At 40.6% G+C, this 22193-nt stretch overlaps 1 protein-coding gene across 1 annotated transcript in view; it reads left to right on the top strand.

Moving 5' to 3' along the window:
- LOC142104229 (chymotrypsin B-like) overlaps positions 1-2111 on the top strand; it is a 28483-nt gene extending 26372 nt beyond the window's left edge. Inside the window, exon 10 of the mRNA XM_075188795.1 lies at positions 1882-2111. Within this exon, the coding sequence (XP_075044896.1) occupies positions 1882-2043 (162 nt within the window). The 3' untranslated portion in view covers positions 2044-2111. The remainder of the gene's footprint in view (positions 1-1881) is intronic.
- The last annotated feature ends 20082 nt before the right edge of the window (positions 2112-22193 follow it).

The following is a 22193-nucleotide window of genomic DNA, read 5'->3' as shown; positions in this document are numbered from 1 at the left end:
TTTTGGATTAATAAAATGTAGTTAATATTTGGGACTACTGCTATTTTATTAGCAAAAAGTTGAGGCAAAAAATAAATGGTAAAAAGCCGTTTGGAAAATAACTTATTTTTACACATCTGCTGAGGTATATGCTTCACAAATTGCATCAAGCGCTGCATCACCCACTACAATACAACAGATATAATATTCTTCATTGCATACAAATTAAAGTAGCAAAAAAACATTTAATTCAACTCTGAAATATGGCATAAAATCAAATAATATAGGCACAGTCAATGAAGAATGCACCTATCAGCTTCAGTGGTGAATTTACAATCAACCAATCAGAAGCAGCTAGTTAGTGGTGGCAACCATCGCCATTATCACCAGTGTGGACTTGCACCAGTCCTCAGGCAACCATAACCGATATGGCTACTAAGAGACGTATTTGCGCCTCAGTGTGTATCTGAATCCGTTTGCAATTACACCCTAACTGTACTCGGCGTACGTTGCAAATCTGAGTCAGTATGAGTGCCAAATTAACAGATTTTGTTCAGTTGTCACCCACATCTGTGATCAAATTCAATAGTGATTCTGTTGTTTGGAATTAGATGCAGGACTGACTATTGTGCTGGCAGTTTTACATTTTGGATGTATTACATCGGCTGATGTCAATTATTGTATATGCTTTTGCTGGTACAAGTGAGCTGCTTGTGGAAATATAATTACTGCAACAGCTGATGTCACTCACAGTAACTGAAGGAATGGTGGATACTAACTGAAATATGTTTTCAAAGCATTGACTATAAGATGTAAATGTATGAAAGATTTAAATGTAGATGCCTATGACATGAAATGTCACAAGTCAATAGAGGAAAATAAATGCAACAAAACAAATAATATAGTTACATTGATGTAAGTTTGCTTGACAGATGAGGGTTCTAAAATAATAATAAATTTGTGCTTCTCTTCAGAACGCAACCTTTGTTAGATTTACCAGCTTGCTGATAAAATGGGATTTGGTGCACATGATATAAAACGAGCACAATCAATAAAAATTGAAACAGGAAGCCATGTATTTTTGCAGTCAAGGTGATAACCCTAATTTGGTAGCTTTTTTACAGTAAAGAGATACAAAAGGACTATTTATAATTTATATGCAGAGATGAGCCCACTCACCCTGCTGCCCAGATTAGCAACTAGAATCTCATCCCGTACACAAACATTAATCACCATTTATATATGGTAAACCACTGCTTTACACATTTGCTTCAAAAATATTTACATTTTTAATGATTTCCGAACATTTTGAAGCCTGACAAAACCTGTTGCCTGAGACAATGCATAGTACTTTCCGGTTTGTATGAAAACAAACACTTATTTCAGAGATTCTTTTTGTAAAAAAACAAACAGCTATTATTATTATTATTACCATTTAGTTATATAGCGCCACTAATTCCGCAGCGCTTTACAGAGAACTCACTCCGATCAGTCCCTGCCCCATTGTGGCTTACAGTCTAAATTCCCTAACACACATACACACACAGATAGACAGACAGACACACAGACTAGGGTCAATTTGTTAGCAGCCAATAAACCTACCAGTAGGTTTTTGGAGTGTGGGAGGAAACCGGAGCACCCGGAGGAAACCCACACAAACACAGGGAGAACATACAAACTCCTCAAAGATGTTGTAAGGCAGAAGTGCTAACCACTTAGCCACCGTTATGTCAAACCAATCTCTAAAAAGTTCATTGCAATTTGAATATCAGAAGCATTGTTTCCTGTAAGTTTATACATGGTATTTCATTTTCATTTTGCATCACAATTAATATGACAGCTTCTACTGGTGGAAGGTATAATTATGAGGTGTCAATAACCTTTATATCTGTTTAAATGTAGGGTGATTCAGGTGGACCCCTTGTTTGCCAGAAAAATGGTGCTTGGACACTGGTCGGTATTGTTTCTTGGGGAAGCAGCTCATGTTCAGTCTCTACTCCAGGTGTCTATGCCCGTGTCACTGAGCTCCGCGGCTGGTTGGACCAGACTGTTGCTGCCAACTAAACATGTAAAGACAAGCATATAGTGAACTGTAATATGCAAGCAATAAAAATAAATTCCATTGTATTTGTCTTTCTGGTCAGTCATCATTTCCTATGGAGAAAACTATGCATATACTACACCAGACAAGTGACAACAGTTCAAGGGTATTAATTAGAGATGCTCACTGACCCCTGTGTTTTGGTTTTGTTTTTGGTTTTGGATCTGGATTACCTTTGTGTTTTGATTTTGTTTTTTTTTTGGGTTTTGGTTTTGCAAAACCGCCCTTGCGTGTTTTGGTTTTGGTTTTGGTTTTGTTTGGTTTTGTTTTGCAATTTGTTAAAAAAATTACATTTATTTGTGCTAAAATAACATAATTTAGGTATTATTTTGTAGCTACATTATTATTAACCTCTGTAACACTAATTTCTAGTCATTTTTTATTCAATTTTGACCACCTCCTATGTCACAATATGATTTTCATACACTTGAAAAGAAACATTGCAACAGTTCTTGCCAGTGATAACAAAAAGGCCATTGTCATGCCTGGGCATAAGACCAAAAATCCGCCTCTTATGTGTGGAATTATTTTTACACAAATCCTGACGAGAGTTGTCCATCCATTTGTAGCGTTTTTAAAGCCACACTCAGTAGAGGTAGGGACCTTAACCATCTGGGATCCTCATCCATGTTTCGTCATTTTTCAGCGAGTTCTTGGAAAACTGTTGGGAACATCATAAACTTAGGTTAAAAAAAATAACAACAAGCAGTCCAGCATAATCTACCTCCTACCTCCCTTCTCTCATCTACATCCCAGCACCTGCAATCTTCCCCCCCAACACCTTCATAATCAATATCCCCTGAACCAACAATTGCAAGTTAAACAATCCTTTGCAAGAGAAAGCAAGAATGAAAGCTGTCACCCAGTCGCAAAGCGATTCACAGACGCCTTGGGTACTATGCTAGTGTTAGATCTGCGTCCAATGTCCACTATTAATACAGTTGTTTTAAGACATTTAATTGAGGTGTTCTGTCCCTGTTAGCAAAGGTCAGCACTATACCATTTTACTAGAAAAGCTAATTCTCTCCTGTACCGGAAAGTTCCTAAAAATTTAATTATTGGGCGACAAAATGGCATTCTACCCACTGTACACTTAACCACAGATATGTGGACAAGCTGAACTGGGCAAACTAAAGATTATATGACTGTGAAAGCCCACTGGGTTGGTCATTCACCTTCCCCAGCATGGACAGCAGCAGCATGTACCCAGGTACGTCACATTTTTGAGAAGTAGGCTACTCTGTGTATCAGCGACTTCAGTAAGAGGCATACAGCTGACAATCTGTTACAAAAACTAAGGGATGTCATGGAAAGATGGCTAATCCTGCTTGCACTCTCCTGAGGATATGTCATTTCTAATTACGACCCCAATATTGGTCAATCATTACAGCGGGCTTGAAATCCATCACATTTCCTGTTTTGCACACACTATCAACTTGGTGTTACAGAACTTTTTAAAAATGACATGCAGGAGATGCTGTTTGTGTCCAGAAACATTTATGGTCAATATCTGGTTTCTGCAACAGCATGTAGGAGAATGCAGCAGCTGCAAGAATACTAGCATTTGAGGAGAATATACTTTAGTCCAGCGAAGTAGTTACCTGTGAAGAAAGTGCAGACACGGTTAGCTTGAGTCAAGTCATTGCCTTAATAATACATTTTGAAAAGGTGCTACAGAAAATTATAGCGTAAAATAAAACAAAGTAAATGTGATAACTATATTTTAATTGTAGAGTAAATACTTAATTTTCTTCGCAAAGATCCCAGACTTATCAACATCTTGTTTGGACGTCTTCTCCTTCAGTTTCTCTGGCAACTGCTTGTTGTAAAAAAAATTGCTTTCCCAAGACACCCAGTGGTGATGCAGATGAGTCCGCACAACATTTTGATATTTGCTCTGCTGTAAAAGAATTGCCCAAAAATCGTGACAGCTCTGCCTTAAAATCAACTAGTCATTCCATTTGGAAGACCATTATCGGCAATTACATCATACTGCACAGACTTCTATGATGGTGGGATGAATTAGTATTGTTTGAGGAAGATTATCACTAAACCCTGCCACCTCTCTTGTTTCGGAGTGAGCTATGGTACAATAAAATGTAACTGCAGATTTAGACCAAGACTGTCAGCCCTATTATTTCTATTTCAGCAATTACAATTAGTAATGGAGCAATGGAGCTCTTCTCTTTGGGTGTTACCTATATAACGAAGCACAATGTGCCTGCAAATTCTACAGAATAGCCTGCTTGTCTTCCTCTTTATCAATGACTCTTAGCAATTGAGCACTCGTCTTTGGGTGTATATTATACCCAAACATTATTAGTAAAATTAGGAAAAATACAGTTTAATCCCTGATAGGCCCTCCACCATCCTTTGCATGTTTATAGTAGGATTGGTTGGAGTTATGGTCAAGGTCACACAATTTTTTGACAAATCCTTCAAACCAGCCCAGATGTCAAACTGTTGTGGTCTGCCACCTGCGTCATCCCTGCTTGTGTTTGGAAAGTGCAAATTGGTGCCGGAACCTCACATGCCAGAACTGCTGCCATTGGTGCCACACTGCTGCCTCTGGTGCAGGACTTACACAATCAACCGCATCATCATCAGCACCCTCTTCGGATACCCAAATCTCCCCCACATCCTTCTAAAGACAAAGTGTCATCATCACTTGGTGTATTACCGGCTACACTCGGGCTGTTCAGGCACACATCAGCAGAACTGCTGAAAGGGTCCCTCTTTATGGGTACACTAACAGAATGCTCACGATTAGACATCCCACTGTTGGATGGACTCTCCACAGGGATTGGTGTCATTTGTGATTCAGAGCAAACATTATCCTCTAATGCCTTACTGTTATCTTGCAGCTTGGCTTTGACGCGTAACAGTAGTTGTGCACCACTTGTAGGCTCGGTAACCTTTTTGTATCTGCCACTAATAGAGAAAGGTGAAGGCCTCATTCTCTCTTTGCCACTGCGTGTGTAGAATGGCATGTTGGCAATTTTTTTTTTTTTATCGGCACTTAACTTTTCCTCAGTTACACTTCTTTTTCGCTTCAACACAGTAAAAAAAAATTTGGGGTGTGTTTTTTTGACTGATTTCAAAACACTGTGTAGTTTGACATCGCCTTGCCCAGATGACGTACTGGGAACAGTACCATCAGGACTAGTGACAGAACCTGGTTGCTCATTCTGCTCATATGTGGACTGCTTTAAATCCATTCTGAGCCCAAAGCACTTGCAGTGCTACAAATTGTTTTAGATACTGCTGACAGATAGGACTTTTGACAGCCAGAAATATTAATGCAAAAAAATGGGGGACACCCCAAAAGTACTTAAGAGTGCTAAAAATTATTTCTAAGATTGCTGACAAACAGGACTTTTGACAGCCAGAAATATTAATGCAAAAGAATGGGGGAAACCCCATAAGCATTTGTGAGTGCTAAATATTATATTTTAAGTCTGCTGACAGATAGTAGTTTTGACAGCCAGAAATATTAATGCAAAAGAATGGGGGACACCCCAAAGAACTTGTAGTGCCAAATATTGAAAAAAAGACTCCTCTATCCTCCTCTCTTTTCTATCAATTGTTATCAGAATTGTAATCAGAATTGTAATAAGAATTGTACTCCGAATTGTTATCAGAATTGTATTCTCGGTCCCTGCTCTAATCAGCCTGTGACTATACCCTGCTCTCTCTCTCTGTCAAATGGCGATGGATTGCTGTGGAGGCAGGTATTTATAATTTTCAAGTATCGCGAGAACCGAGCTCCGAGATCCGATGACGTCACGATGACGTTCGGCCTCGATTTGGAATCCGAGCGGGCGGGAGAGTACCGAGCCTGCTCGGCTCAGTACTCTGATAGGCAAAGTTCGGGTGGGTTCGGTTCTCGGGGAACCGAGCCCGCCCATCTCTAGTTTTAGTACACCTAGTAAAGGTTAATTTTTATTCATGGCATAAAAATATATAGTAAAATAAATCCTGCCTCTCCAGCACTAACTAAACATAAGTTCTCTAACTGTGGGGGACCTAATGTCCAGCCAACAAACAACTTCTTGGTAATAAGTAAGTTAAGGTCACTCACAAAACAGTATCAGAGCTATCCTGCCTCTTTGCAAAGGTAATGAGAGAGGAGACTGATCACACACAGCCTTTTAAACAAATTTTATAAGTGCCACCATTAATCAATCTGCTGATTATGATTCTGATTTGGAAGATCAGAAGACCTGGACTGGCCTAATGAATGCAGCCTGCCCTCTATCTAAAATGCATAGGGCAGAAACCTGAGGCATATATACCTTTCTTCACTTTCCCAGAATTTCTGTCACAAATCCACCCCACCTGTTTCAATCTAGGGTCCAGAACACTTGTATCTCTAAACAGAAGATATGGGACAGCTGGTAGCACATACGTTATTGTTCTCCCACAACCACTACTAGGGAGAGTGATCGGTAATAAGTTTAAACTACCTTCTCAGGAGGTAACATCTCAGTGGCTCTCAAGCCTATTTAATGGCCAATGCTTCCTTTTCAGCAATGGCATACCGTCTTTCATGTTCCTTCAACTTCCATATTAAATAAATAATTGGGTGCTCTCCCCATCTCTATTTTGGAACAATATAGCATATATCCTTACATCCGTGGAATCTGTCTGTACATGAAATTTGGCACGGCTATGGTTGCAAAATTCGCTATAATCCTTCGATAATATCCCATGATCCCTTAAAAGTCTCTCGCTTGTTTCTAATTTACAGATTGGGGCAAGTTTTTAATTTTATTATGTTGTGGCTTAATCAAACATCTAACTGTGGTATACTCCAGGTATTTCACCTCTTTCATCACTAGTCAACAATTTTTTTAATTGGCTGTCAACCCTGTGTTATGTCAGTAACTTATTGTCAGCAATAAATATTGCCTGCTGCAATCACTGTGGTTCCAAAGCACATCAGTTTTATTCACAAAGTATAATAATACAAATTTTGGTACGCATACGCATGCGTTCATCAGCACTGACCTAAGCTTCTATCAGAACGCACTGGTTTCCAAAGCCAGAGGTGGATTCCTCTGGTCATTGTTCCTTGAGATTGCCAGATGTCCTTCTCCAGTTTCCCACCCCTAGACCTGTATGAACTGTTATTTATGTTCACTGTGAACTGGTTATTTAGTGTAGGAAAAAGTGATATTATATTCTTATTATACTATTATATTATATTATTATATTATATATTATTATTTATAACTAGTGTTCACAAAGTGTGAATGCTACATAAATACTGGAAACGTTCTCATGCAATTACAAACAGATTGATACCAAGCTCAATGTAATTATTAAGTTATAAACATTATTTAGCCTCTTCACTACTTTATATTTTATATGAAATGATACAAATTTTTTTAATTTATTTACATGTTGTTATAAGAATAATTGCGTTGCATATTGATCACATCGCAGCTGATTGTAGTGTACTGAAATTATTAATTACCACCTTTGTTCAATTATTAAACTGTAACAGTTCCACTCTTTGACAGTATATCCAACACTCTCACCCTTTCAAATTTTTATTGCAGGAATGTAATATAACACTATTTTGCCTCTGTGTTTGTACTGTGTATGTTGATGTATGGAGGTGAGCTGTTCTGTGGATGTCAGTCTTTTTATCATGAGAAATAGTAATTATTTCAGGGATAACTCTTCCTAGGTAACATGTACCTTTGGAACTTGAAGTTAACCATTTGTAAGCCCTTCGCCTGCCTATATAATATACCTCATCTCAAAGAATATAAGGCATAGTATGGTCTGTTATAGTGTTACACAATATCTTAGTAAAGTTCCCCATTCATAACTTTTCCATCTGTTTAAGGCAAATTTCAGCTTGAATAATATTTAAACAGTAACCTTGAGGAACTTTTCCAACCAACGCTTTCTTATGTCTATTGGTGTAGCCTCTTGTATGATATCCTTCAGCCTTTTTGGCTAATTGTACTCTACTAATATCGATGGGTCTTTCATCAACACTTGTGGGCAGGCTTTTGTCTGATTATTCTGCTCAACTTCCAAATACTCAAGTTTCTTTGCATGTGAAAAATTGAGACACAGCAGAGACCTGTCTACTGAGTAATGGCAAATAAACTGTAGGCGGGATTAGTACAAATTTGACTATGCCACCAGAGGGCTGTAAAGTGCTAGACTGCCCATTACATTTCTCCAACATTCCCTCTCATGGGACAGAGCTTTAAGTCAGGACTGTCCCACTGAAACTGGGATGTATGCTTATTGGTTCACCCATAATGGCTGCCTCCTCTTGAAAGACTCCCATGTAGCATTTTCAGCCTGATTCCACTGACCATCAAAGCTCTCATCTTGATATCAGTTCTCATATTTGAGGTCCTACAAAGATCCCCTCTCTGATCTTTGAATTACTGATCCTTGGAAAAAAAATTCTTAAAAATTCAAGTCCAACTTGATCAATTGCTTTAATAAAGTTCTTCATAAGACCAAGCTTTGTATGTAGTGGAGATAGATATACATTTCCGGATCAACAGTGGTGTACTGACAACATTCTTCTTTCCTGGGGTTAGTGATGTTCGCTTTGACCACTGCTTCTGAGCGCAATGATTTCTCCGGTCTCTGCTGTCCCACTCACAAAGAAAACAACTGTACTTCATGAAACCAAGTTGTAATCCAAGCAATGACTTTTAAGTAGTTCCCCCCCCCCCCCGTAATTTGTATACCTCAGAGATGTTTAGTGGAAAGGGTACTAACTCTACATTATTTTGCCTCTGAGGCATGTTAGAGCACACCCAGCATTCAGTTTGGTTTAAGACCTTACCCACCAATGCATGATAATAATCTAATGGAGGTCCACCCAACTGACATTGTTGGATGCACTTCTGTTTGATTATGGGTTCACAGTATAGAAAAATATTTTTCAGACAATAGCTCCTCACAATGTCTCCGAGCTCCAAGGATAGCAGATCTTTTCTTTACCCTGAATTGAATAAAGCGTTAGGTTGAACTGATTGTGCTACCATATTCTCCATCATTTCAGCACCATCACCTGAACCAATCTCCATCACCAGGCTACTGCTGCTAAAATAGATTGTCTTAGAAAAATAAGAATGAGAAATATACTGGAAAAATAAAAATAGAATAACTGTTGCTCCATGATGGGAGAGTAGTCCTTGCAAAACCCTTGGCTCAGATGTTGTTGCCTGCGGTTTTAAGTCTCATGGAACAGAATTATGAGTGACAGGTTTGTAGTATCAGCCTCGTCCTTGTCTTGAACCTTCTCTGGATTGTTGACTTCTCCTGTTATTTTCTGCTACTTTTAGAGATGTGATGCTGGTCATCAACACTTAGTACCTGTCTTCCCACTTGTCTGTTAAACAACCTGAACATAACAAATTGCGGCTCATAACATTCCCCAGTGTCACTGTTTGCGAGATTGGATTCTTTGATCTGCCCAACTTGGCGCTACTCCTAGCAAGGCGCGGAGTCTAACAAACGGATGGTTTTCACCAGGGACCACCGCAAGGTGGTTTGGTCTTAGCTGCGTCCTCCGCAGGTTGCGGCCCTTACCCAGAGTGTCAGGCGAGACCCTTTTGGGAAATGAGCGAAATGAGATGAATAGGGTACAGCAGAGAAGATGGAGCCCAAGCTCTGTAGACAATAGTGTAGCTGAATGGTGGAGTATAAACTCTTGTGGAGAGTGGTATATCTAAGAGAGATGGAGCATCAGCTCTTGTGGTCAGCAGTATAGCTAAAAGAGATGGAGCGTGAGTTCTTGTGGTCTGTGGCATAGCTGAGAGAGATGGAGTGTGAGCTCTTGTGGTCATCGGTAAAGCTGAGAGAGATGGAGCGTGAGCTCTTGTGGTCAGCGGGTATAGGTGAGAGAGATGGAGCGTAAGTTCTTGTGGTCTGTGGCATAGCTGAGAGAGATGGAGTGTGAGCTCTTGTGGTCAGCGGTAAAGCTGAGAGAGATGAAGCGTGAGCTCTTGTGGTCAGCGGGTATAGGTGAGAGAGATGGAGCGTAAGTTCTTGTGGTCTGTGGTATAGCTGAGAGAGATTGAAAAACACATGTAATAGAGGAAAACATGTTTAACAAGGGCACTCTGTAATGATTGTATTATTTAAAATATACCTTTTATTATTTCAATTAAAATATTCATATAATGTTTCCATAGTAAACTTAAGTATCATTGGCAGTGAAATAATAAAAAGAAAAGAAATGTGGTGAATAATAAAGATTTTAAAATATAGATGTAAATAAAATGGCAAAAAGATTGCCAAGCCTCGCTATGTTGTTTTAATATAATCTGAGATATAATTCATTAATTAAAGTCCTCCCGCTGTAAGTAATCTGTGTTAAATACAGATTCTACGTTAACCAAGTATATTTATATCTGGATTAATAAATAGTAAGGTTTATATTTATTACCTTTACTATTAAATAAATCTCCGTATATTATTACATTGGGTGTGAATCTAAAGATATTTTTCACTACTACCATAAGTGGTAACACTAATCACATGACTAGTCTGCTATAAAAGAGTATTTAGTAAAGTTTATATCTAGTTGGTCTTTATAGCCTGGTATAATTTGTCCAGTACTGGTTGTTACCGAGTAAATATCTTGGTTAATTTGCTATGTAACCTCGGAGAATCTAAGTCCCTCTTATATCTGATATTGTCCTGTGCTAGCTGTTGCTAATGAATGCCGTATTAGATTGAATCTAATGAATGAATTATATCTCGGATTATATTAAAACAACATAGCGAGGCTTGGCCATCTTTTTGCCATTTTAATTACATTTATATTTTAAAATCTTTATTATTCACCACATTTCTTTTTTTTTTATTATTTTGCTGCCAATGATAATTAGGTTTACTATGGAAACATTATATGAATATTTTAATTGAAATAATAAAAGGTATATTTTAAATAATACAATCATTACAGAGTGCCCTTGTTAAACATGTTTTCCTCTATTACTTGTGTTTTTCAATCTGAATTGTTCTAAATGTTAAGGTGCACAAGATATAATTATATATGCGATATAAAAAATATTAGTCTGGATATGTAAACACTTGGTGCGGTAGTATCCAATTCTTCATAGCTGAAAGAGATGGAGCATGAGCTCTTGTGGTCAGCGGTATAGCTGAGAGAGATGGAGTGTCAGCTCTTGTGGTCAGCGGTATAGCTGAGAGAGATGGAGCGTGAGCTCTTGTGGATAGCGGTATAGCTGAGAGACATGGAGCGTGAGCTCTTGTACTCAGCAGTACAATGAAGGGGTGGAGCGTAAGCTATTCAGCCAGCGGCAGAGCAGAAATATGGAGCGTGAGCTCTTGGGGTCAGCGGTATAGCTGAGAGATGGAGCGGAAGCTCTTCAGCCAGAGGCACAACGGAGATATCGAGCATGAGCTCTTGTGGTCACCGGTATAGCTGAGAGATGGAGCGCAAACTCTAAAGCCAGCGGCACAGCGGAGATATGGAGCGTGAACTTTGGAAACAGAGGCACAGCGGAGATATGGAGCTCTGAAGACCAAATGGAACACGCAGGGAGAAAGACGGAACGTCTAATATCAGTCAGGTAACTCGATCAACAGGCACTGAGGAGAAGGGGGAAGTGCCTTTTAAAGTTTGGAGCCAGAATGGGTATCCAATGGGGAGCATGCAGTCCGCGCATGCGTAGAACCAGAGACAGGACGCCAGCAGCCGGAGCATGGAATCAGCGTGAAGCAGGTGAGAGTGTCGGACCTCGGTTATAGAAGCGGAAGGACCACCGTGTGACAGTACCCCCCCTTTAAAGGTGGGCACCGCACACCTTTGGTTTGGTTTGAAAGGGAACTTCTAAATGAGAATCGGGGCGTGAACATCCGTAGCGCGGATCCAGGAGCGCTCTTCAGGACCGAAGCCCTTAACAGTCCACCAGATACTTCAATCCTCCATACAAAATTTTGAGTCCAAAATTTGTTTAACCTAAAACCCGTTGTCCAGATGAACCTTGGGTACCGTAGAAGAAATACGAGTGGAGGAGAACCGGTTGATAATCAGTGGTTTCAACAGCGAAATATGAAAGGAATTGGAAATCCGGAGGGAGGCTGGTAGAGACAATTTAACATTATACCGGATTGATGACTCGGTATAAGGACTGATGAACCGCAGAGCCAGTTTCATACAAACAGTTTTTAGGCGGATGTTTTTTGTGGAGAGCCATACTTTTTCACCAACTTTGAAAGCCGGAGTAGCTCAGCGCTTTTTATCAGCCGCAAACTTATAACTTTTGGAAGACCTCTTAAGACAGTTCCTTACTTGGTTCCAGATGGAAATGAATCTGCGCTGAAAGGTGTTAACAGCTGGGACCTTAAGTGAACTTAGGAAAGGATGGATGGATGCCATAGACAATAGAGAAGGGAAATGCAGAAGTGGATTTGTGGAGAGCGTTGTTGTGTACAAATTCAGCCCATGGTAGGAGATCTACCCAATCATCCTGATTTGCAGAGGAAAACATTCTGAGGAAGGTTTCCAAATCTTGATTGACACGCTCAGTCTGTCCGTTGGACTGAGGGTGATAGGAGTATGAAAAATTCAACTTATTCCCAAGGAGTTTACAAAGGGCTCTCCAGAATTTGGACACGAACTCAACACCTCGATCCGACACAATTTCAGTAGGACAGCCATGCAACCGAAAAATCTCCTTGATAAATAGTACAGCAAGGACAGGAGAGGAAGGAAGGCCAATGAGTGGAACGAAATGGGCCATCTTCGAAAACCGATCTACCACAACCCAGATGGTGTTATGTTTCTTACTGGGTGGTAGGTCGGTAATAAAGTCCATGCTAATGTGTGTCCATGGTTTATCCGGAATGGGCAGAGGAATTAGCTGGCCAGCTGGAGACTGACGGGAGGACTTGTGTTGGCTACAAGTACTGCAGGAAGAGCCAAATTCCTTGACATCAAGATGGATCTTAGGCCACCAATAATTTTGAGAAATTAATTCAGTGGTTTTACAAACCCCGGTATGGCCAGCAAAACGAGTGGAATGGAACAACGTTAGGAGTTTCTTCTGGAGAGTGGGTGGAACAAAAGTCTTCCCCGACGGGGGTAAGCAGGCATTCGTCATAGTAGCGGAAATTAGACATTTGGGATCCAAAATAGATTGAAATGGATAGCTGGGATTCCCTTCAAGCCCTTTTCTCTCCTACGGAGCGGGCTTTGCCGGAGTGTTACCCAAGACACGTCTTGCAGTTTCATAACATCTGCCAGGCTCGTTTCAGAGAGAAGGACGGTAAGGGTCCAGCCATCCCCGTCTTAACGGGATTTTATGTTTGGAGATATTTGTACGCTATTTGTGTTTTATGCTGGGATAAAATACGTCAAAGATTTTACACTATAGAGTTTTTCTCCTTCTTCTCTTTTACCCTCATTATGGTGGAGTGAACTTCCTGCTGGATCGAGGATTCAATATAAAAAGCTTACTACATGCTTTGATTGGTATTTCTTCTAGTAAGTACACACTCCTATGGGGTTAAGAGGATTATCCATGAGGTGTTGGTTGTATTCTTAACCAGTACACGGGCATTATAAAGGGACATTATCCTTCATCATATTGATTCAACAGATTGCACTATGTTTGTTTGTTTTCTGTTTTCTTTTATGTACATCCATGGGTCATTTGTGAGTGGATCGGCTACACTATAGAAGACCCTGCTTATATTCTTGGACTTAACATTTGTGTGGACTTCCATATGAAATGGGACTATATTTGATCTACCATTAATGCTATTTGGTGCTTGGAGAAGTGATTATACCCTTGCTCTATTTTTGTTTTGCATAGGGATTTATACTTGATGATATTTTTGTATTTTTTTCCCCACATATATTGGCGCTTGTCAGCAAATTTCTGGTGTTGTTTAGGTTGAGATGGTGTCTCTTCAGTATTGGTGTCAATACAGAAAGCCCGGGATAGGGCGTTGGCATGTTTGTTTTTCTCTCTAGGTTTAAACGTGATACAGATATCAAAATGAGAATAGAAAAGAGACCATCTAGCTTGTCTGGGGTTTAGACACTGAGCAGACTGTAAATAAAGAAGATTTTTATGATCTGTAAAAATAGTAACTGGATGCCTAGTCCCCTCCAACAGATAATGCCACACTTCCAGGGCTGTTTTAATGGCAAGTAACTCCTTGCCTCCGATAGCGTAAATTTTCTTTGCCGTTAAGAACTTTCTGGAGAAGAATGTACAGGGATGAAACAGATTGAGATGAGATTTCTGAGAAAGGACAGCTCCAACTTCTACATTAGAGGCATCAATTTCAAGAAAAAATGGCTGAGTGGTGTTGGGTTGCTGGAGAATGGGCGCAGAGGAAAAGGCTTCCTTAAGGAATTCAAATGCCTCCAGGGCCTCCGGGGACCAGGATTTAGGGTTGACGCCCTTCCGTGTGAGTGACATAATGGGTGCCACAATGATAGAATATCCCTTAATAAAGTGCCGATAGTAATTTGAGAATCCCAGGAAACGCTGCATGGGTTTCAAGCCGAGAGGAAGAGGCCACTCAATTATTGCTCATACCTTTTCAGGGTCCATCTCTAATCCCGTACCAGAGACTATGTAGCCTAGAAATGACATCCGAAGTTGTTCAAAGAGACACTTTTCAAGTTTACAAAAAAGTTGGTTCTTGCGGAGTCGTGAAAGGATTTCTGCCACATGGGCACGATGAGACTGAATATTCTGGGAAAAAATTAACATATCGTCCAGACAGACTACAACATATTCATAGAGGAGGTCCCTGAAAATCTCATTAACGAAACTCTGAAAGACCGCCGGAGCATTACACACACCAAAGGGCATCACCAGGTATTCATATGACCGTCACGGGTGTTAAATGCCGTCTTCCATTCGTAGCCAGATCGGATTCTGATGAAATTATAGGCTCCTCTGAGATCTAATTTAGAAAATATTTTGGCTCCCTTGATCCAGTCAAAAAGTTCTGTAATGAGTGGGATGGGATATCGGTTCTTAATTGTTATTGCATTGAGACCCCGGTAATCAATACATGGTCGTAATGAACCGTCCTTCTTTTTAACTAAAAAAAATCCGGCTCCAGCAGAAGAAGAGGAGAGTCTAATGAACCCACGTTGAAGATTTTCTTGGACATGGCTAAGGTCTCTGGCAGGGATAGAGGATATACACATCCTCGAGGAGAAATCTGACTGGGTTGGAGGTCAATGGGACAGTCCCAGGGCCGATGAGGGGGGAGATGTTCAGATCTCGTTTTATCAAAGACATCCAAAAATGAAGAGTATTGTTCTGGGAGGAGTTTACACTTGGTCTCAGAAGAGATGCTAGTAGAGGTAAGGGGTTGAACTTGAGAAAGACAACAACGAAAACAAGTTGGGCTCCAGGATAAAACTTGGGAGGTGGTCCAGTCCATTTGAGGTGAATGCCGTTGGAGCCATGGCATTGCCAGGATGACCGGGCTGGTAGAGGACGGCAAGACGTGAAAGGAGATTATCTCCCTGTGTAATGCTCCCACCTGAAGAACAATAGGCTTAGTGATGCACTTGATTAGTCCATTATAAATGCGGGAACCATCAATAGCAGTGATAGAGACAGGAGATTCCAAGGATGCGTGGGCAAAGAACCTTGAGACACGAGGGAGAGTGAAATAAAATTCACAGCTGCTCCAGAATCCAACAAGTTGTGGGAATGAATAGGACCTAATGGACCGTGCAATGTAATAGAAAAAGAACAAATCTTAGGTAGGTTAGATGGAGGAGAGGGTTTAACGTTACCCAATCTGACCTCTCCGGAACAGATTAGGGCTTGGTGTTTCCCGACCTCTTAGGACAATTATTAAGCATGTGGCCAGGGTCGACACAGTAGATACAGAGCTTGTTCTTGAATCTTCGGTTGCGCTCCTCTGGAGTCAAGCAAAACCGTCCCAGTTGCATTGTTTCGTATTCTGAAGTTGGGGAAAGGAAACGTGGTGTTAACCTAGGCATGGAACGTCGGGAATTCTCTTAGCTCTTGTGGCCAGCGGTATAGATGAGATGGAGCGCAAACTCTGAAGCCAGCGGCACAGCGGAGATATGGAGCATGAACTCTGGAACCGGCGGCACAGCGGAGATATAGAGCTACTGAAGACCAAATGGAACACGCAGGGAGAAAGACGAAATGTCTAATACCAGTCAGGTAACTCAATCAACAGGCACTGAGGAGAAGGGTGAAGTGCCTTTTAAAGTTTGGCGCCAGAATGGGTATCCAATGGGGAGCATGCAGAGGGCATAAAAGTTAGAGTGCGCGCATGCGCAGAACCGGAGACAGGACGCCAGCAGCCAGAGCATGGAATCAACGTGAAGCAGGTGGGAGTATTGGACCTCGGTTATAAAAGCCGAAGGACCGCCGTGTGACACCCAGGTTCATCATCATGACAGTTAGTGTTTGGCATATCAGGGAACAATATTTGGAGGTTCTTTTGTTGCTGTCTCAGCTGTTTGCTCATCTTTATGAGATATTGAACTGTCACTTTATTGTTGCATTTTAAATCATCTTGGGGATTTATCATCAAATAAAGTGTTCTGCCAAACAGCATTTCAAAAAAGTGACAGGTTAAGAGGTGGTCTATGAGTTGTTCTAATGCTGTGGAGAACTAGTGGCAATGCTTCCGGCCACGGCAATCCAGTTTCAGCAATCACCTTACTCAATTTGTTCTTGATAGTACAATTTACCATTTCTACTTTCCCACTGGCTTGTGGCCTATAAGGAGTATGTATCTTACTATCATTAAACATGAGTTAATATATATAAGATAAAAGACACCCCAGAACAATGTGTACCCCAATCATTTTCAATGATTTTGGGTATATCAAACCAAATAACTCCTGGACATTTGTTTAGCAGTAAAAACAACAGTATTCTAAGCAGCTGGATAAGCCTTTACCCAGTTAGAAAACACATTGATACATGCTAATACATACTTGAGAGTCCTACAGGGTGGTATTTCTATAAAGTCGATATGTATGACCTGCAAAGGTCCATCTGTAGGGAGAATGTGGGATGGCTCTGTTGGTATCGCTCTTCCCATGTTCTTTCTCAGACAAGCAAATACAAGACATTGCCTTCTTGCCAGCTTGTGAAGAGACACCCAGTGCACATCAGTATGCCCTAAACAATTTGCACATACCCTCCTTACCTAGGTGACATATGCTTTGGAAGCCACTGGCCTACCTTGTCCATCTATCCAGAGTCCGGAGACTCTTCACCACATCCCTTCAACTTCCAGACAGAAAGCTTCAAAAGTCATTAATTTGGTCAAATTTATTTTTAGAGATCACTTGCTGCTCTCTTAGCTGCCTCATCCACTCTGTCATTACCAAGTGATGTAGGGTCCCTATTATATGTATCTTTACACTTGATAACGTCTACTTCCTTGGGTAGATGTATCACTGTCAGAAGTCCTTATATGTGGTGTGAGTGTGCTGCGGGTGTGCCTGCTGCTGTCATAAAATTCCTAAGCAGAGTGCCCCAAAGTCATGCATTACCCCAAAAGAGTCCATATTATTGAGTTTATCCTCTGCCAACTCACATGCCCTTCTCAGGGCACGAGTTCAGCTATCCTGTCCGTTGTAACAGCCCTGAATCAACAGCCCTAAAACACGGCCCACAGGTCTGCCTCTAGATGTAGCACTGTGGAAGTAGAGGTAACAGGTGGCCATGAAGAGATTGGTCAGACAGTCGGGTCCGATACACAGGCTGGCGACATAGTATAGAGTCATCAGGCAAATCAGAGTCAGGACAAGTGGGGTCTGGTAACACAATTTGGCAGTGGAATTACGAATCAACAGGCAGGAGCAAGGTCAGGACAATCAAAGGTCTGTAACACTAAAGACGGATAGCACTGAAACAATGGGTAGTCAAGCCGATACACAAATGCAGGAGAGCAGGGATGGTCAGACAGGCAGGAACTGGTACACAGGAAACAAGCAAGGCACACAGGAACAGAGTCAGGATATACACAAGTTGTTCTGACACTGAACGAGTGTCAGAGCGAAGTTTATATACACAGTGATTCAAATTCCCCCATCCAGCATACGGTCATGTGAATACCGATACACAGAAGCGCTGTCAGATGCAGGGAGAGAGGACGGCGCTGGAGCGAGGAAAGGCGAGTGTGTAACACTTGCCTACACTTTTTAGATGAACAGTTATAGGAGCTACAGTCACCATCAATCCAGTGTCTTGTCCATTTTCGGTCCATAAGGTAACCGGTAGGTGTGATAATATTTCTTCTACCTGCGATGGACCTGTCTCTATGACCAAGGAGTGCATCATTAGCCTTTTTCGAGTGTTCAAAATAATTTGTACCTCCTGTGCATACCTTCCTGGAAAATCTAAAAAAAACACCATCAGAAGTAGAGTATATTACTTAATTAATTGTACATATTAAATCCCTGTTGCAGCTAGAAGAAAGGAATGTTTAGACTGTAATGGTTCAATTGTAACTTCTGTCAGTGCAGTCAATTTAAAAATTTAGAGGCAATGTTAATACAGATATGCCCCCCCCCACTTGTCTATAGTCATCATGGTGAAAAGTTTTGAGAATGACACAAGTATTGGGTTTCTCAAAGTTTGCTGCTTCAGTGTTTTTAGACCATGTTGTCAGATGTTGCAATGATATACTGAAGTAAAATTACAAGCATTTCATAAGTGTCAAAGGCTTTTATTGACAATTACATAAAAAAAATATTTATGCAAAGAGTCAAAATTAGCAGTTTAGACCCTTCTTTTTGAAGACCTCTGCAATTCGCCCTGGCATGCTGTCAATCAACTTCTGGGCCACATACTGACTGATGGACATTCTTGTCTAATCAATGCTTGGAGTGAGTCAGAATTTGTGGGCCTTTTTTGTCCACCCGCCTCTTGAGGAATGACCACAAGTTCTCAATGGGTTAAGGCCTGGGGAGTTTCCTGGCCATGGACCCAAAATTTAGATTTTTTTGATCCCCGAGCTACTTAGTTATCAATTTTGCCTTATGGCAATGTGCTCCATGTTTAGACTGTAATGGTCCAATTGTAACTTCTGTCAGTGCAGTCAATTGACAAATTTAGAGGCAATGTTAATACAGATATGACCCTCCCCCCTTGTCTATAGTCATCATGGCGAAAAGTTTTGAGAATGACACAATTATTAGTTTTCACAAAGTTTGCTTTTTCAGTGTTTTAGACCGTTTTGTTAGATGTTGCTATGATATACTGAAGTAAAATTACAAGCATTTCATAAGTGTCAAAGGCTTAGTTATCACTTTTGCCTTATGGAAAGGTGCTCCATCATGCTGGAAAAGGCATATTTCATCACTAACCTGTTCTTGGATGGTTGTGAAAATTGCACTTGGAGGATGTTTTGGTACCATTCTTTATTCATGACTGTGGTCTTAGGGAAAATGAGAGTGAATCCACTCCATTGGCTGAGAAACAATCCCCTCACATGAATGGTCTCAGGATGCTTTACTGTTGGTATGACAGAGGACTGATGGTAGCGCTCACCTTTCTTTCTACGGAAAAGCGTTTTTCCAGATGCCACAAACAATCTGAAAGGGGATTTATCAGAGAAAATTACTTTATACTGGTCCTCAGCACTCTAATCCCTATACCTTTTGCAGAATATCAGTCTGTCCCTGATGTTTTTCCTGGAGAGAAGTGGATTCTTTGCTGGCCTTCTTGAGACCAGGTCGTCCTTCAAAATTCATCTCCTCACTGCAGTGGCGGATCCAGTTGGGATGGGGGGGGGGCAATCGGGACAATCACCTGCAGACGCTTGCTGCCGGCGACTGAACAGTATGTGCAGGTCTGTTCGGCAGAGACAGACAGGGAGAGTGTGCTGCCCGGCTGCCATGATTGTGTTTTAAAAACATGTAACAAACAAATGGATACATACATATGGCGCTGCCTACACGCCCACTGTGTCCTAGGATGGACATACATTTGGAACCGGGACTGAGAACGCTGCACGCGAACAGACGGAGAGGTTGCGGTGAGGATATTGGGTATTCTACTTACCATGCACTGATAACGTTGTTCTCTGGTACGAGTCCGCTTGTCTTCGGTTTTTATTCATTTTTATTAAAAAGATAATGCGCTAGATTGCTTTTCTGTTATGTTTTTTCGAGTTTGGGGACTGCTGAACTTGTATCCGTGCTACTCGATCCTATTCTGGCGTGTTACCATCTATATTCTAGTAAGCACATACCCTTTGGGGGTCACAGAAAGAGTGAAGACACGGGTGCACAATAGAAATATCCACGCACGGGATTTACATGGGAGTATTCTTTATTAACAGCTGTTATCTTGAACGTACTACACTATTATTGTCTCTGTATTTATGATCTTACATTTCAGAAATCTGTTTGGAGAACACCTTTGTTTGTCCATCCTAGGACACAGTGGGCGTGTAGGCAGCGCCATATATATGTATCCATTTGTTTGTTACATGTCTATATTTTGAAGTACTAGTGGGTCTTTTGTGGTACATATTTGGCTGCACACCTATTGAGGCGTCACGTCAGCGGTTTTACATTTTGTGTACACAGTGTTTTAAAAACAATCAGAGCGGCCGGGCAGCACACTCTCCCTGCCTGTCTCTGCCGAACAGACCTGCACATAGTGTGCAGTTGTAGGCAAACCTAGCTGTCAAAAAGGGGGCGGGGACTAAATTGCCCCCCTAAATCGCCCCGGTAAAATTATTTTCTAGATCCCCCCTGACTCACTGTGTGTGCAGATACACGCACACCTGCCTGCTGCCATTCCTGAGTAAGCTCTGCACTGGTGGTGCCCCTATTCCGGAGCAAAATCAACTTTAGGAGATGATCCTGGCACTTGCTGGATGTTATTGGGCGCCCTGAAGCCTTCTTCCCAACTATTGAACTTCTCTCTTTGAAGTTCTTGATGACCCGATAAATGGTTGATGTAGGTGCAATCTTACTAGCAGCAATATCCTTGCCTGTGAAGCCCTTTTTGTGCAAAGCAATGATGACTGCACGTGTTTCCTTACAAGTAATCATGGTTCAGAAAAAAAGGATGTTGTCGCATTAGTTAGACACACCAACTACACATCTATTTGTACATTTTTTCGGTATCATATTCTCAAAATTTCTAGATATATGTTGCGATCATTCTTGCATTGCTGTGCTAAAATCCAGTAACCAAATAATCAGAAGTAAACAAAAAAGAGAAAAAAAAACTGGATCTTAAAGGTGCACTTTGTAGTATTAGGTCTCCTATTTGAAATGCACATGTACCAAGTAATTGGAATAAAACATAACTTTTATTAGTAAAAGATAAAAAGTTTGATTCTAAAGAGCACCAAAATATAAATGTGAACAAGTGAAAATAAAGTGTTTTAAAACTTGCCATGTATGACTCTTATTACTTACTTATATATATTAATAGAACTCCTTAGCTTAAATAATCAGCGTAGAAGGAGTCAATTTCCAAATAAACATTAATTTAAATAAATATGTTGATATTCCAGTAATATTGTCCCATATCAGTAATTGCTGGAAAAAATATATTCGTTGAAATCGATTATAATCCTTTTTGATATTGTTGCTACAGTAAAATGTCAGTCACACAGGTTTATTCTAATTATTTGGTTTCAGAACCAGTTGACATAACAAGTTATTAGCAGTTTAAATCATAAAAAATTATTATTGCTTAGTTCTCCTATTATAATACTGGTTGGAATAAACAAATGGTATCCACAGGATGCAGTTAGATAACCAGAGCTGTAGCATAGCTTAGTTGGTAAGCAGGTTGCTGAGACAATAACCTGAGTCTCCTTTCAGAAGGATAAATAAACATTCAGTGAAGCAGGGTTAATTGCTTCCTACCTGTCAAGTTTTCTTGCTTGGGGTTGGGACAGTATCCTACCAAAAGCTGATAAATTGCTAATTCAAACTAAGTAAATATCTGATAATGGATTAGTCATGCATAGCAAAGAAGCCCAACGCACATTTCCCTGTTAAGCTTTGTCAAGGCAAACTGACTGACATCAAAAACGAGGCTTTTAAAGTTCAATGAACCAATCAGATTTGCTAATGTTGGATTGGATAAGAAGA

The sequence above is a fragment of the Mixophyes fleayi genome, chromosome 10 (assembly GCF_038048845.1).
Source record: "Mixophyes fleayi isolate aMixFle1 chromosome 10, aMixFle1.hap1, whole genome shotgun sequence".
In the NCBI taxonomy this organism is placed as follows: Eukaryota; Metazoa; Chordata; class Amphibia; order Anura; family Limnodynastidae; genus Mixophyes; species Mixophyes fleayi.
This window is presented reverse-complemented; position numbering and strand designations above follow the sequence as displayed.